Raw genomic sequence first — 15,736 nt, 5'->3', positions numbered from 1 at the left:
CAGTTCTGTCTCACTTTCCCTTTTTCCCCAATAAAACATCCCAGGCAGATACTTCCATCAAATAGAACTGACTGATAAGATGAAATTTGTCATCTAGGGTTAGACGATTGCTATCATTTCTAGGTGGAATTTAAAATGATGCACAAAACTTAAAATCAATGAAAAGTAACATGTAAATTCTTCTGGATAAGAAAAATAAACTCTACAAATTCTTAATTTTGACCAAGAACTATAGTTTCAAAAGGCTGTAATGCTTAAAAAGGAAAGACAAAAGGGAAAGAAGTTGCTGCAGCAAATTTTAGACAGCATAAATATTAAGCTTTGTGGTTTTCAACAACAAATATTACCATGAGGAAATAAAATACAATCAGTCAAGTAAAGATTCTAATGAGATTTACTCCAACAGAAGTAAATATTACATTTACTTACATGCAAAGGAAATTCATATAGGAGGAATTATAACTTCATAGAGTTCGTATGACATACTACACTGTGCTAGGTACCTTGCCTGCCATGAAACGGCAATCATCAATCCTATTTGAGCCATCTTCAATTTTGCTTCTATGTGACAAGGTCAAAGATACACACCATTGTTAGAAGCAAAAGAAAGAGGCAAGACCTCCTGAGGAGAATGAAGTTTTTGTCATAAAAACTACAGAGAAACCAGGAACGGGAAGAACAGTACAGAGTGAAAAGAAGAATTTTGCACAGGAAATCCATTTCCTTCTCCAGAATATGCAGATCTGCACACTTTAATGACCTGACAGTGCTTGAATTTTGGTAGGCATCCATTATTCTCCTTCTCAAAACAGTTTATACATGTAAAAACTCCACAGAGGATAGGTATCAGATTCCCAGGCCTTTTATTACAAGGGCTGGTGGCTCAAACCTCTGAGGGAAGGGAAGGAATCAGGCCACAGCAGCCAGCACTATCTATTCATGGGCACAGCAAGAAAAGGAGTGAACCATAGGCATTTCATCAGTAAAGAAAACTGGAACAGCTTAGGGTAAATTTATACTGGACGAAAATTTAGCCTTGAAGATCAGTATCACCTAATTATGTCTACTGCAAATAACCATCCTGAACTATGTTGTAGATGACACTGAAACCAGTCAGGCAATTGAGTGTAAAATTCCTCAAAGTTTAAAAAAAATTATTAGCAAATGGAAAATGTACATTCTGATGAGCTAAGGTGTTCTGTTTTTTGAAAGTCAGTTTGAGGATGATTAGGCAGCACAGTGAAGGCTGCCAAATGCACTAAACCCCTATGAGAAGAGTTTTGTTACTTTTTATTTCTATGTGGGCTTTTTGGTCTTATTTTCTGAAGATTTTGGTTGATCTTCAATTTGCATGGAAGAATGAACATTGTTTTGATCCTGAGGGCAATTACTGATAGTGTTTTTTTCCTTTAAAAAAATTGATTTGTGGGCGTAGGAGGACACTGGCTCACCATGTCCTGCTGATCACTTAGATTCCACCCACATCTGCCTAAATTACCCAGAAAACCACCAGAAGACTAGCAGAACGGACTCTCCGGAGCCAAGCGTAGACAAGAGGCCCATGGAAGAGGGTAGGGAGGGCGGAGAGGCGGTGCCCGCTGCACGGACTGGCGGGAAGGAGCCGGGCAGTGGAGGGGCAGCTTGTCCGGCAAGGCAAAATCCCCAAGTCTGGCTTGCAAAAGTGGAGGGGATGGACTGCGTGAGTTCTGACAGGCAGCAGGACTTAACATCTGGAATGTTGTAAGTCAACAGCTCTGCTCGGTGAGCGGGAGTGTGAGAGGACACCGGGAGGGAGGGGTGTTCAGTCCCGGAAGACAGAGCTCAGCTCGGAGGGGAACAAAGGCCCTGGCCAGCGCCATCTCCCTCTCCCATTGCCCAGCCGAAATCCCAAAGGGAACCAGTTACCATCACCGAACTTGCTTGCACAGCGCAAACTCCCAATGCTGTGCTTCTGTGGATCCGTCCCTCCGACGGGTCTGCCTCCTTCCCGGTGCTACAGGGCCCCTCCCACAGGGGACCACCAATGGCAAAGCGAGCTAAGCCTGCCCCTCTCACCCCTGTGCACCTTGCAGATCCACCCCGACTAATACGCCAGATCCCACCAAAGCAGCACCACAAGCCTGGCAGTGTGCAAGTAGCCCAGACTGGGGCCACACCACTCCACAGTGAGTCCTGCCCCTGGGAGAGGAGAAGATAAGGTACACACCAGTCTGACTGTGGCCCCAGCGGTGGGCTGGGGACAGACATCAGGTCTGACTGCGGCCCCACCCACCAACACAAGTTACTCCAGACAGCACAGGGGAAGTGCCCTGCAGTTCTGTGCCATCCCAGGGACTACCCAAAATGACAAAATGGAACAACTCTCCACAAAAGAAAATCCAGGAGGTAGTGACAGCTAACGAATTGATCAAAAATGACTTAAGCAATATAACAGAACAAGAATTTAGAATAATAGTCATAAAATTAATCGCTGGGCTTGAAAAAAGTATAGAGGACAGCCAGAATCTATTAGTACAGAGATCAAAGGACTAAGAAATAGTCATGAGGAGCTAAAATATGCTATAAATGAGGTGCAAAATAAAATGGAGGTGACCACAGCTCAGATTGAAGAGGCAGAGGAGAGAATAGGTGAACTAGAAGATAAAATTATGGAAAAAGAGGAAGCTGAGAAAAAGATAAAAAAAATCCAGGAGTATGAGGGGAGAATTAGAGAACTAAGTGATGCAATCAGGCAGAACAATATCTGTATAATAGGAATTCCAGAAGAGGAAGAGAGAGAGAGAAAGGGGCTGAAGGTGTACTTGAACAAATCATAGTTGAGAACTTCCCTGATCTGGGGAAGGAAACAGGCATTGAAATCCAAGAGGCACAGAGAACTCCCTTCAGACGTAACTTGAATCGATCTTCTGCACGACATATCATAGTGAAACTGGCAAAATACAAGGATAAAGAGAAAATTCTGAAAGCAGCTAGGGATAAACACGCTCTAACATATAAAGAGAGAGCAATAAGACTAGTGACGGATCTCTCTACTGAAACTTGGTGGGCCAAAAAGGAATGGCAGGAAATCTTCAATGTGATGAACAGAAAAAATATGCAGCTGAGAATCCTTTATCCAGCAAGTCTGTCACTCAGAATAGAAGAAGAGATAAAGGTCTTCCCAAACAAACAAAAACTGAAGGAATTCATCACCACGAAACCAGCCCTACAAGAGATCCTGCGGGGGATTCTGTGAGTGAAATGTTGCAAGGACCACAAAGTACCAGAGACATCACTACAAGCGTGAAACCTACAGACATCACAATGACTCTAAACCCATATCTTTCAATAATAACACTGAATGTAAATGGACTAAATGCTCCAACCAAAGACATAGGGTATCAGAATGGATAAAAAAAACAAGACCCATCTATTTGCTGTCTACAAGAGACTCATTTTAGACATGAGGACACCTTCAGACTGAAAGTGAGGGGATGGAGAACTATCTATCATGCTACTGGAAGTCAAAAGAAAGCTGGAGTAGCCATACTTATATCACACAAACTAGACTTTAAATTAAAGGTGGTAACAAGAGATGAAGAAAGGCATTATATAACAATTACAGGGTCTATCCATCAGGAAGAGCTAACAATTATATAAATGTCTATGTGCCGAATTCGGGAGCTGCCAAATATATAAAACAATTAATCACAAACATAAGTAACCTTATTGATAAGAATATGGTAATTGCAAGGGACTTTAATTTCCACTTACAGCAATGGAGAGATCATCTAGACACACGGTCAGTAAAGAAACAAGGGCCCTGAATGAGACATTGGATCAGATGGACTTGACAGATATATTTAGAACTCTCCATCCCAAAGCAACAGAATATACTTTCTTCTCGAGTGCACATGGAACATTCTCCGAGATAGATCACATACTGGGTCACAAAACAGCCCTTCATAAGTATACAAGAATTGAGATCATACCATGCATACTTTCAGACCACAATGCTATGAAGCTTGAAATCAACCACAGGAAAAAGTCTGGAAAACCTCCAAAAGCATGGAGGTTACAGAACACCCTACTAAAGAATGAGTGGGTCAACCAGGCAATTAGAGAAGAAATTAAAAAATACATGGAAACAAGTGAAAATGAAAATACAAAAATACAAATACTTTGGGATGCAGTGAAGGCAGTCCTGAGAGGAAAATACATTGCAATCCAGGCCTATCTCAAGAAACAAGAAAAATCCCCAATACAAAATCTAACAGCACACCTAAAGAAATAGAAGCAGAACAGCAAAGACACCCCAAACCCAGCAGAAGAAGAGAAATAATAAAGATCAGAGCAGATCAACGAAACCAAGAGTTGGTTTTTTGAAAGAATAAACAAAATTGACAAACCTCTAGCCAGGCTTCTCAAAAAGAAAAGGGAGATGACCCAAATAGATAAAATCATGAATGAAAATGGAATTATTACAACCAATCCCTCAGAAATACAAGCAATTATCAGGGAATACTATGAAAAATTATATGCCAACGAACTGGACAACCTGGAAGAAATGGACAAATTCCTAAGCACCCACACACTTCCAAAACTCAAACAGGAAGAAATAGAAAGCTTGAATAGACCCATAACCAGCGAAGAAACTGAATCAGTTATCAAAAATCCCCCAACAAATAGTCCAGGACCAGATGGCTTCCCAGGGGAATTCTACCAGACATTTAAAGCAGAGATAATACCTATCCTTCTCAAGCTGTTCCAAAAAAATAGAAAGGGAAGGAAAACTTCCAGACTCATTCTATGAAGCCAGCATTACTTTGATTCCTAAACCAGACAGAGACCCAGCAAAAAAAGAGAACTACAGGCCAATATCCCTGATGAATATGGATGCAAAAATTCTCAATAAGATACTAGCAAATTGAATTCAATAGCATATAACAAGAATTATATATACCATGATCAAGTGGGATTCATTCCTGGGCTCCAGGGCTTGTTCAACATTTGCAAATCAATCAATGTGATACATCACATTAATAAAAGAAAAGATAAGAACCATATGATCCTGTCTATTGATGCAGAAAAAGCATTCGACAAAATCAGCATCCTTTCTTAATAAAAACCCTCGAGAAAGTCAGGATAGAAGGAACATACTTAAGCATCATAAAAGCCATTTATGAAAAGCCCACAGCTAATATCATCCTCAAGGGGGAAAAACTGAGAGCTTTCTCCCTGAGATCAGGATATCCAGGGAGGATATCCAGGACAGGGATATCCACTCTCACCGCTGTTGTTTAACATAGTGTTGGAAGTTCTAGCATCAGCAACCAGACAACAAAAGGAAATCAAAGGCATCAAAACTGGCAGAGATGATGTCAAGCTTTCACTTTTTGCAGATGACATGATATTATACATGGAAAACCCGATAGACTCCACCACGTCTGCTAGAACTGATACATGAATTCAGCAAAGTTGCAGGATACAAAATCAATGTACACAAATCAGCTGCATTCTTATATGCTAATAATGAAGCAACAGAAAGACAAATAAAGAAACTGATCCCATTCACAATTGCACCAAGAAGCATAAAATACCTAGGAATAAATCTAACCAAAGATATAAAAGATCTGTATGCTGAAAACTATAGAAAGCTTATGAAGGAAATTGAAGAAGATATAAAGAAATGGAAAAACATTCCATGCTCATGGATTGGAAAAATACATATGGTTAAAATGTCAATACTACCCAAAGCTATCTACACATTCAATGCGATCCCAATCAAAATTGTACCAGCATTCTTCTCGAAACTAGAACAAGCAATCCTAAAATTTGTATGAAACCACAAAAGACCCCGAATAGCCAAAGTAATTTTGAAGAAGACCAAAGCAGGAGGCATCACAATCCCAGACTTTAGCCTCTACTACAAAGCTGTCATCATCAAGACAGCATGGTATTGGCACAAAAACAGACACATAGACCAATGGAATAGAATAGAAACCCCAGCACTAGACCCACAAACGTATGGCCAACTCATCTTTGACAAAGCAGGAAAGAATATCCAATGGCAAAAAGACAGTCTCCTTAACAAATGGTGCTGGGAGAACTGGACAGCAACAGGCAGAAGGATGAAACTAGACCACTTTCTCACACCATTCACAAAAATAAACTCAAAATGGATAAAGGGCCTGAATGTGAGACAGGAAACCATCAAAATCCTAGAGGAGAAAGCAGAAAAAAACCTCTCTGACCTCAGCTGCAGCAATTTCTTACTTGACACATCCCCAAAGGGAATTAAAAGCAAAAATGAACTACTGGGACCTCATCAAGATAAAATGCTTCTGCACAGCAAAGGAAACTATCAACAAAACTAAAAGGCAACCAAAGGAATGGGAAAAGATATCTGCAAATGACATATCGGACAAAGGGCTAGTATCCAAAATCTATAAAAGAGCTCACCAAACTCCACACCTGAAAAACAAATAACCCAGTGAAGAAATGGGCAGAAAACATGAATAGACACTTCTGTAAAGAAGACATCCGGATGGCCAACAGGCACATGAAAAGTTGCTCAACGTCGCTCCTCATCAGGGAAATACAAATCAAAACCACACTGAGATACCACCTCACACCAGTCAGAGTGGCTAAAATGAACAAATCAGGAGACTATAGATGCTGGTGAGGATGTGGAGAAACGGGAACCTTCTTGCACTGTTGGTGGGAATGCAAACTGGTGCAGCCGGTCTGGAAAGCAGTGTGGAGGTTCCTCAAAAAATTAAAAACAGATCTACCTTATGACCCAGCAATAGCACTGCTAGGAATTTACCCAAGAGACATGGGAATGCTGATGCATAGGGACACTTGTACCCCATTGTATCCCAACGTTTATAGCAGCACTTTCAACAACAACCAAATTATAGAAAGAGCCTAAATGTCCATCAACTGATGGATAAAGAAATCGTGGTTTATATACACAGTGGTATACCACGTGGCCATGAGAAAGAATGAAATATGGCCTTTTGTAGCAACGTGGATGGAACTGGAGAGTGTTATGCTAAGTGAAATAAGTCATAGAGGGAAAGATACTGTATGTTTTCACTCTTATGTGGATCCTGAGAAACTTAACAGAAGACCATGGGGGAGGGGAAGGAAAAAAAAAAAGCTTAGAGAGGGAGGGAGCCAAACCATAAGAGACTCTTAAAACTGAGAACAAACTGAGGGTTGATGGGGGGTGGGAGGGAGGGGAGGGTGGGTGATGGGTATTGAGGAGGGCACCTGTTGGAATGAGCACTGGGTGTTGTATGTAAACCAATTTGACAATAAATTTCATATTTAAAAAAAATGATTTGTAAAATGAAAATTTAGGGCTCGTAAGAGGGAGCTAAAAAATGAATAGCAGTACTTCTGTTAAAATTACAAAAGAGAAAAAAAGATCAAAGCTCCATCACATTTTAAAATCATGAAATAAAATCTTAAAATGGTTGTCATTATTTGTAGTGCAATTAAGTTCAGTGGTATAGTGAGGAAAACACTTCTGCCAAATTATGTTAGCTCTGTGATCCTGGGCACGTCAGGAGGTGGGCCCTAAAATGAGAGCACTGAACGGAGATGGTGTTTAATATCCCCACAGGTCAAAATTCTATGATTTGAAAGCAATCATTTCCATTCCTTAGTAAGAGGCCCTGAAATAACTCCTGATTTCTGTCCTCAGTGACAGCATTTTGAAGAACTTCTTCTTCTAGCTGAAATGGTCCAAATCACTTAAATGGCAAGGAATCCTCACATGTGTGAAAACAACATTCTTCTCTTCTCTCAAGTTAAGACGTGGACTGCTCCGTCCTCACTAGTAGTTACACTTTGGGACCCACCGTGCTTACTTGAGACGGAAGGACAACACTCATGAAGAAAGCAGGAACCCAGTACTGACGTTCTCTATTCATATCATAAAGTATCTTAAAGACAACCCCCAAACCAGCAAATCTGAGCCTAAAAAGAGCATCTCTCTTCATTTCCTGAAGTCATTGCTTACTAAAGCTAATTAAGACAAAAAGCTGCTAAGAAGAAAGCTCACTTTGAAACCGTTGTTTTCCAAAAGCCCAGCATTTCTTACAGATGAAAGAAGCTTGGACATTTTTAAAGAGTTGGGCCAGACAAATACAACTGCCACAGGTTAGTTCTGTCCTGATCTCTCCATGCATATTACACTGAGTGAAAACATTTCATTCATATCCATGTGTGTGTATATATATATGTAATTTCCTACAAAAAAATGCATTAATATGTTTTCATTTTCTTGACCATTCCTATTCCTAGCAAGGAGTGTTCTACGGGAGAAACACAGAGGGGGAGAACTTTGAAATCTTCTGATGTTAATATCAAAATTGTCTATTTTCTTACTCTGAAACTTGGCAAATCCCACCAAACTGAATTAGAAGTTGTCCTTCATTCTACCCCTTGAGTTTAGCTGTACACTTCCAAACACTAAAAAGTATGATGTAAACAGCCATTAATGTCCTGAGTAATTACATAAAAGTTTTCATGTCATTCTTACAGTAATGTGATGAACACTAAAGAGCAGCTTGGGAGTAACAGCTAAAATTTCCTTCATAATAACATACAATCTCTTCAATGCAGGCTTCTATCTTAAGAAATGAAAAAACACTGTTAAACAGGTAAAACTTGAGAAAGCACTTATATTTTAAATGAAATGTAAAGCACCAGTAAAAATCTCCAATTCCTAAGTTTTTAATTTTTAAATGTATTTTTTTAAATTATTGTCATGTTGGTCTATAATCCAGTATCTTACAGAAAGCTATTAAAGGTAGGATCTCATATGTTCTGAATTTTAAAGCCTTTTTTGTTGGGAAAGGAAAATCATCATGTGGAAACAAATATATACATCTAATAGAAGCCAGTCAGGTCATAACTCCACCTGTTCCCCACTGTATACAGGATAAATAAAATGTCAACTCCTAAGGCCTTTCACTTTTGCATCCTAATCTATTTTTCCAGATAATACCATCTGCCAAACATTCTTTCAGAACTTGAGACTTACCTAAAATGTCTTTCTCGTGTGGCAAACTCTTTTGCGCTCTTCAAGAGATATCTCAAATGTCACTACCCCATGAACATTCTGCCATTCCAGGCAGGGCTCATGGTTCTGTTCTTCAGGTTTCTAGAGTACTTTGCTCTTCACTTTATTTCAGTAACTATCTATTTGTATTATAATTTATCTGTTCCTATGCCTCTCTTTCTAGTACACTAAGTTAACACAAAGTATCTGATACACACAAAACACAGTATAGTGGCAAATTAGTGCTCAAGAAATGATAAATAAATGAATACCTGAAGCCTTTAAAAAGAACTGCCCGCGAACAATGTGATACTTTTGATTAAAAATAAATCTACTTAGGAGCACCTGGGTGGCTCAGTCAGTTAAGCATCCAACTCTTGATTTCAACTAAGACCATGATCTCATAGTTCATGGGATCAAGACCTGTGACAGGCTCTGCACTGGCAGCACGGAACTTGCTCAGGATTCTCTGTCTTCCTCTGTCTCTGCCCCTCCCCTGAAAGTGTACACGTGCTGTCTCTCAAAACAAACATTAAAAAAAAAAAAAAACCTAATTAAGATTCTTAAAGCCACTAGGAACAAAGATCATATAATGTGAAAGATGTTTGTTTAAAAATGTTTACTCTTTATAAGGAACATTATTATTATAAAAGCTATATGGGAACTATAAGGACATTTTGGGAGACAAAGAAATCTGAATATCAGATATATATTGGAGTAGGGTGTGTTAACGATATTGAGGATTGTCCTTATTCATAGGAATATACACTAAAGTATTTTCGGAATAGCATCATGATACAACTTACTTTCAAACAATTCAGGAAAAAGAGAGGTATGTATAAAGAAAGAAAGGGAAAAGAAAGTAAATATGGTAAAAAGTTAACAACTAATAACCCAAGATGAAAATACACAGCCATTCACTGTACTATTCTTAAGATTTTTCTAAGCTTTGTAAATTTTTTTTTTAAAGTTTATTTTGAGAGAGAGCACACACATGTGCAAGTGAGTTGGGAGGAGCAGAGAGAGAGACTGAGAGAGAATCCCAGGGAGGCTCCGCACTGTCAGTGCAGAGCCAGTGTAGGGCTTGAACTCACAAACCATGAGATCGTGACTTGAGCCAAAGTTGGACACTTAACCGACTGAGCCACCCAGGTGCCCCTAAACTTTGAAAAATTTAAAAACAAGAGTTTGGGGAGAAAAAGTTACAGGGGAAAATTAAACTAAAAAATGGGGTAAGATATTTGATATCTGTACGTATGTGTACATACATAGATAGCTCTGTGTGTGTGTGTGCATACCTTTGAAACAAAAACTGTTGAGGGCACCTGGGTGGCTCAACAGGTTAAGCTGCTGACTCTTGATCTCAGCTGAGGTCATAATCTCCTGGTTGGTGAGTTGGAGCCCCCCAATGGCTGTGTGCTAGCAGCACAGAGCCTGCTTGGGATTCTATCTCTGCCCCTCTCCTACTTGCACGCACACACGCATGCACACACACACGCACACACACACACTCTACCTCTCTCAAAATAAACACACTTAAAAAAAATTTTTTTTTATTAAAAAAAAATAAATGAAGCTTTAAAACAAAACCGTTGGGATGATACCAGAGCAGCACCCAGAACATAAGGCTAAGTGGAGCTACCATACACCAAGCAGAGAGTCTTAGACACCAGGCAGTCAGTCTAGGATCTCGAAAACAGAAGTCTGGGAACCTTGCTTCCAGCACATGGCCATTAGAATGACTCAGTTACCAGGTGTCCCTCTTGGTAACTTTCAGCTCTAAGTCTCCCTAGTATATTTCTAAAAAGAGTATTACTAATATTCCTTGAGTGATAGATGAAAGAAAAAAGAACATGAATAGAAGTTCATATAATTAGTCTTATTCTCAAATTTCAATTTTCAAAAATATTTTTTCTAAAAATTATTTTTTCTAAAAAAATTTTTTGGCTATGTTTTTATTTATTTTTGAGAGAGAGAGACAGAGCGTGAGGTACGGGGAGGGACAGAGAGAGAGAGAGAGAGAGAGACAGAATCTGAAGCAGGCTCCAGGCTCTGAGCTGTCAGCACAGAATCTGATGTGGGGCTCGAACTCATAAACCGCAAGATCATAATCTGAGCTGAAGTCGGATTCTTAACCGACTGAGCCATCCAAGTGCCCCACGATTTTCAAAATTCTAATACTATGTATCCTACCAAAATTACTATCTTACTGAGAAATTTCTGAAACCAGCTAAGCAAGCAAACTGATTCTTCAAAAGCATCTGATGACCACCTATTCTAAGATGATCTTTTCTTAACTGCCATGGTACTGTCTCCCTATGCTACTTCAAATGGGTTCACCAAATTATATAACTATGCAAAGTCAAGACATCTCAAATCCAGTTTGGAATAGGACAGAAATAAATAAATGTATTTAATTAAACCCCTACTGTCTACAGTTTGTTCTCCATATGTAAATCAAGATAATGTTTATCTCAAATGACCATATAACCCAGGAGCCCCAATAGGGAGTGAGGAGCAGACAGAGTTCAGCAGGTTTAAGGACTTAGATGATGGTCTACCTCCTTGTTACAAAAGAATTCTCATTATAATTTCTTAAAACGATTACTAGTAAGAAGATAACGTAGTAATATGAAAAATTATTATGATAGAATGCTATTTTTAAACCTTCATTAAAACTACGCACAACGTTTTTTCCCTATAGGCCAAATATACTGTTTCTTCTTTTTGTTCAGATAAAACTCTGTAACATGATTATATTACCATTATAATTTAAAAAAAAGAAATTTTAAAAATTAAGCAAAAAAGGGGATTTCCTAGATCGGATTCATTCATGTATCTCAGAGGCTCACGTGTGGAAGGGAAATGAGCAATCCTCTAACCACTGTCCCCCAACGTCCAATGTTCTCCCAAAACACTAAAAAACAAAACAAAAAACCTCTCCCAACTATTCACACCACTCCCACTGTTCATACTGCTCCCATCTAATTTATAGCTCTGAAGAGCTGAGCAGTAAATTGTTTATGACCACAACCTCACAGATCTGTTTTGTTTACATTACTGTCATAGAAAATTCCAACCCAAAGCAGCAACTGTGTCTCACAGTGAACACTATCAAAATTAAATACTAAGCATCAATCAGAGCTTGAATTTGTATAACCACAACCTTCCAATGGGCTTCAAATGTCTTAAAGAATTGTTTCATTAATCTTAAATGTATATTTATTTTGTTCAAGAAATCTTCCTTAGACGGTGGTAAGATTCTTCGTATTTCATTATGCCTTCCTCAAAGTTACAATCCATCTCAGTCATGGAATCAAGCACTCTTGTTAAGAATATATTTAACACACTGGGGCACCTAGGTGTCTCAGTCGGTTAAGCCTCCGACTTCGGCGGAGGTCATGATCCTGTGGTTCGTGAGTTCGAGCCTCACATCGGGCTCTGTGCTGACAGCTCAGAGCCTGGAGCCTGCTTCAGATTCTGTGTCTCCCTCTCTCTGCCCCACCCCCGCTCACACTCTATGTCTGTCTCAAAAATAAACGTTAGAAAAAAATTTTTTAAAGAATACATTCAACACAGTATAGTTTGTGCTACATATTAACTGTTAAATAATCCTTTACAAGTTCCTGACCTTGTGTTCATCCCCTGGATCTAAATGACAGTAATCATAACAGTCTTCAGTGTGACCACAAGTAGCAAAATATAAATAAAACACCATGTAAACATTTTCCTAGGGATTACGGAAACCATTAGAAAAATAATTTAGCTTTATCATATAAACTGGTTTATGTGCTGTTTTCCAAACACTCTGAGGACAAGTTCCATACAACTATATTTCAACGAAATATCTACTATGGTATCTTTACTTGGGGCACTGCACTATGATTATGAAATTGAGGGACAGAAGTCGTGCAATTAGTTAACACCACAATGCTGGTAAGTAATTTTTTTTCAAGAATGAGAACTTAGTATTTAGTTGTGATTTAGTGAAGTAGCCACTAATAAAACAGGTAGGACATGTTATTTTCCAATATTGTAAGGAGAAGATGAAGTAACACACATACTAGAATAGCAACTGCTCTCTCACCATCTATCTGGAACAGTTAAATTTACCTTTTAACTGAATTTTAAACCAAAACCAGTAATCCAATTTCAACACATCAGAGCCATAAGGCAAATTTTCTTTAAATATATACAACATTTACAAGTCAATTGGAAAAGACCAAAAAAATTCAATTGGCAAAGAATATGAAAGACTTACAAAATAGGAACTACATACAGCTCAAATATTTGAGAAGCATAATGATGTCATCACTACATAAATTTAACAACATTTTGGGCACTTGATATGAATACACTGTGCTTTACAAATATTAACTCATTTAATTTTCAGTGTGCAGAAGTAGGTACCATCATCTCCATCTCATAAACAGAAAAACAAAGGCTTAGACAAGTCACACTGAGTAAATCATTCAGCTGAGATGTGACCCTCATCAAACTGGTTCCAGAGTCTAGTACTGAAGAGCACTATTAGGCTATCCTGCCCTTTGACCTCATTCAAATAGAGCAAAACTGTGATGAGATACCATGGTCTCCAGCATGCACAACAATAACAACATGTGCTGTTCCTGAAAGGATACACAAGAAATTGGTTACCTCTGGGAAAGGTCACTAGACCTATTTTTCCACTGTGCAATCTTCTGAAATAAAAATAACAATAATAATACTTTGCAGACTCATGTTTACAGCTCTTTGAACATTTGGGATACTTCCACATAAATAAATATTTTTGTTTCCTCAACCACCTTGTGAGGCAAAATGAGTGAATATACCCTTAGTAAATATTATCATGCTCACCACTGTGAAGGAAGATGTGATAAGTATCCTTCTTAAAGAAAAAAAAAAAAAAAGACAAAAGATTAACCATAGTTCCTTAAGTGCGAAAACCTGTTGTAAAATGAAAATATTCTAATAATAAAAATTTTTTAAAAGCTACTGCTGTCTCACCAGAATTCATAAGTTTCCAAAGTTGATCTACCAAGGCTTCATTACATAAGGGAGACTCCATGTTCTTAGTAAATGGTGGGTTCTTAGTCAACATGTTTAGAATCTTATGTCTGAAAGATAAAGATAGAATCTTATGTCAGCAAACTTTTGCTGACCATGAAACACATTTAAAAATTTTCTGTAGTTCCTCCTTCCTATTTTATCCTCTCTTCTTACATCTACCTTTGTGTTAAGTTTAATTTCATTTCAAAGACATTATCTTAAACATCCTAAATATTTACTATTGTTAATCCACTAAAAAAATTCTAGTGGGTTTGTTCTTTCTAAAACGGCCTTATGTACAACGAGGTCTTTTAAAACTGACTCTGTATTCCTAACCAACCTTTCCTATTCATTTCTAAAATGAACATTTTATATTCCTTAGAAAATTTTTTAATGTATATATTTTTTAGTGTTTATTTTAAATTTTGAGAGAGAGAGAAAGCACACATGTGCACATGAGCAAGGGAAGGGGCAGAGAGAGAGGGAGACAGAATCCCAAGGAGACTCCACACTGCCAGTGCAACGCAGGGCTGGATCCCATGAACTGTGAGATCATGACCTGAGCAGAAATCAAGAGTCGGATGCTTAATTGACTGAGCCACCCACATCCCCATCCCTTGAAAAAATTTTAAAGACAGACTGGTAAGTAAATAGAAAAATCTTAACATGGTGGGGCGGGGGGGGGGGGGGGGGGGCGGGCGGAGATCACATACAGGCCAAGAAGTCTACACTGAAATAATAAAATGAATATAAACTTCATTCTTATGGTATCTTTGTAAAGCATGGAGATGTGCAGAAGCATTTAAAATATGGAGACCACACAAAAAGGTTTCCTCAAAATGAGTTGAAATTTAGAAGAGTTCATTAGTAAAAGTATCCTCATGGAGGGTAATAGTGAAATTCCACTACTTGGAGTTACCTCTTGTGAGAGGCTACCTGAACACTTCTGTAGTCTTCTAAAAATAAGGAAATGTGACCAAAACAAAATTGGAAAAAGAAAACGTCCAGTGTTATGAGTAGGAGATGCCAGAGAAAAAGATAAAGAAAAGGAGAAGCAAGGAAGCTATGGCCATAGTCTAGCATTTAGTGCAGGGATAAGAGCCAGGCCTGGGCTCAAGAGATTCAAGACCACGGAGTAATGGGATGCTTGGATATAACTGGAGAAGAAAGAAACTTAGATTATAATTATAAATGAGATTAGCAAAACCTTAATGGTGAGCCCAGGAAGTTTTTATATTTAATTGTTGGTGGTAAGGCATCAAACTGGATTTGTACTTAAAAAAGAAATGGGAAGAAAGTGAAACTACTAGGTTGCAGCTTAAGACACTTAACCCCTTCAATTTCATGTCTATAAAACTAAAAGAGATGGACTCTCTTTTACTATCTTTTACTCTCTTTACTATCTTTTAGTGCTTTGAAATTTTAAGACTGTATAAAAGACTATTGAAAAGCTATGAGAACAAAAAGTAAAATGGGATTATAGATGTAATTTACAGATGGGTAATATGAAAGGGATATTTATCTTCATGGATATGTCATATCCATATTTTTGTACCTTTATAAATAAACACAATTCCTGTCCTTAAGGATCTCAAAATCTATCTATAAGAATAGACCAGTATTACAGGTAAA

General features: G+C 38.3%; 1 protein-coding gene across 3 annotated transcripts in view; it reads right to left on the bottom strand.

Moving 5' to 3' along the window:
- Positions 1–15,736, bottom strand: part of TAF2 (TATA-box binding protein associated factor 2) — a 95,851-nt gene that overhangs the window by 18,350 nt on the left and 61,765 nt on the right. For all 3 annotated transcript variants that reach the window (XM_045453814.1, XM_045453816.1, XM_045453817.1), the window contains one exon: positions 14,063–14,172. In XM_045453814.1, coding sequence (XP_045309770.1) covers positions 14,063–14,172 — 110 coding nt within the window. The remainder of the gene's footprint in view (positions 1–14,062; positions 14,173–15,736) is intronic.

Source organism: Leopardus geoffroyi, chromosome C3, assembly GCF_018350155.1.
Source record: "Leopardus geoffroyi isolate Oge1 chromosome C3, O.geoffroyi_Oge1_pat1.0, whole genome shotgun sequence".
Lineage (NCBI taxonomy): Eukaryota > Metazoa > Chordata > Mammalia > Carnivora > Felidae > Leopardus > Leopardus geoffroyi.
This window is presented reverse-complemented; position numbering and strand designations above follow the sequence as displayed.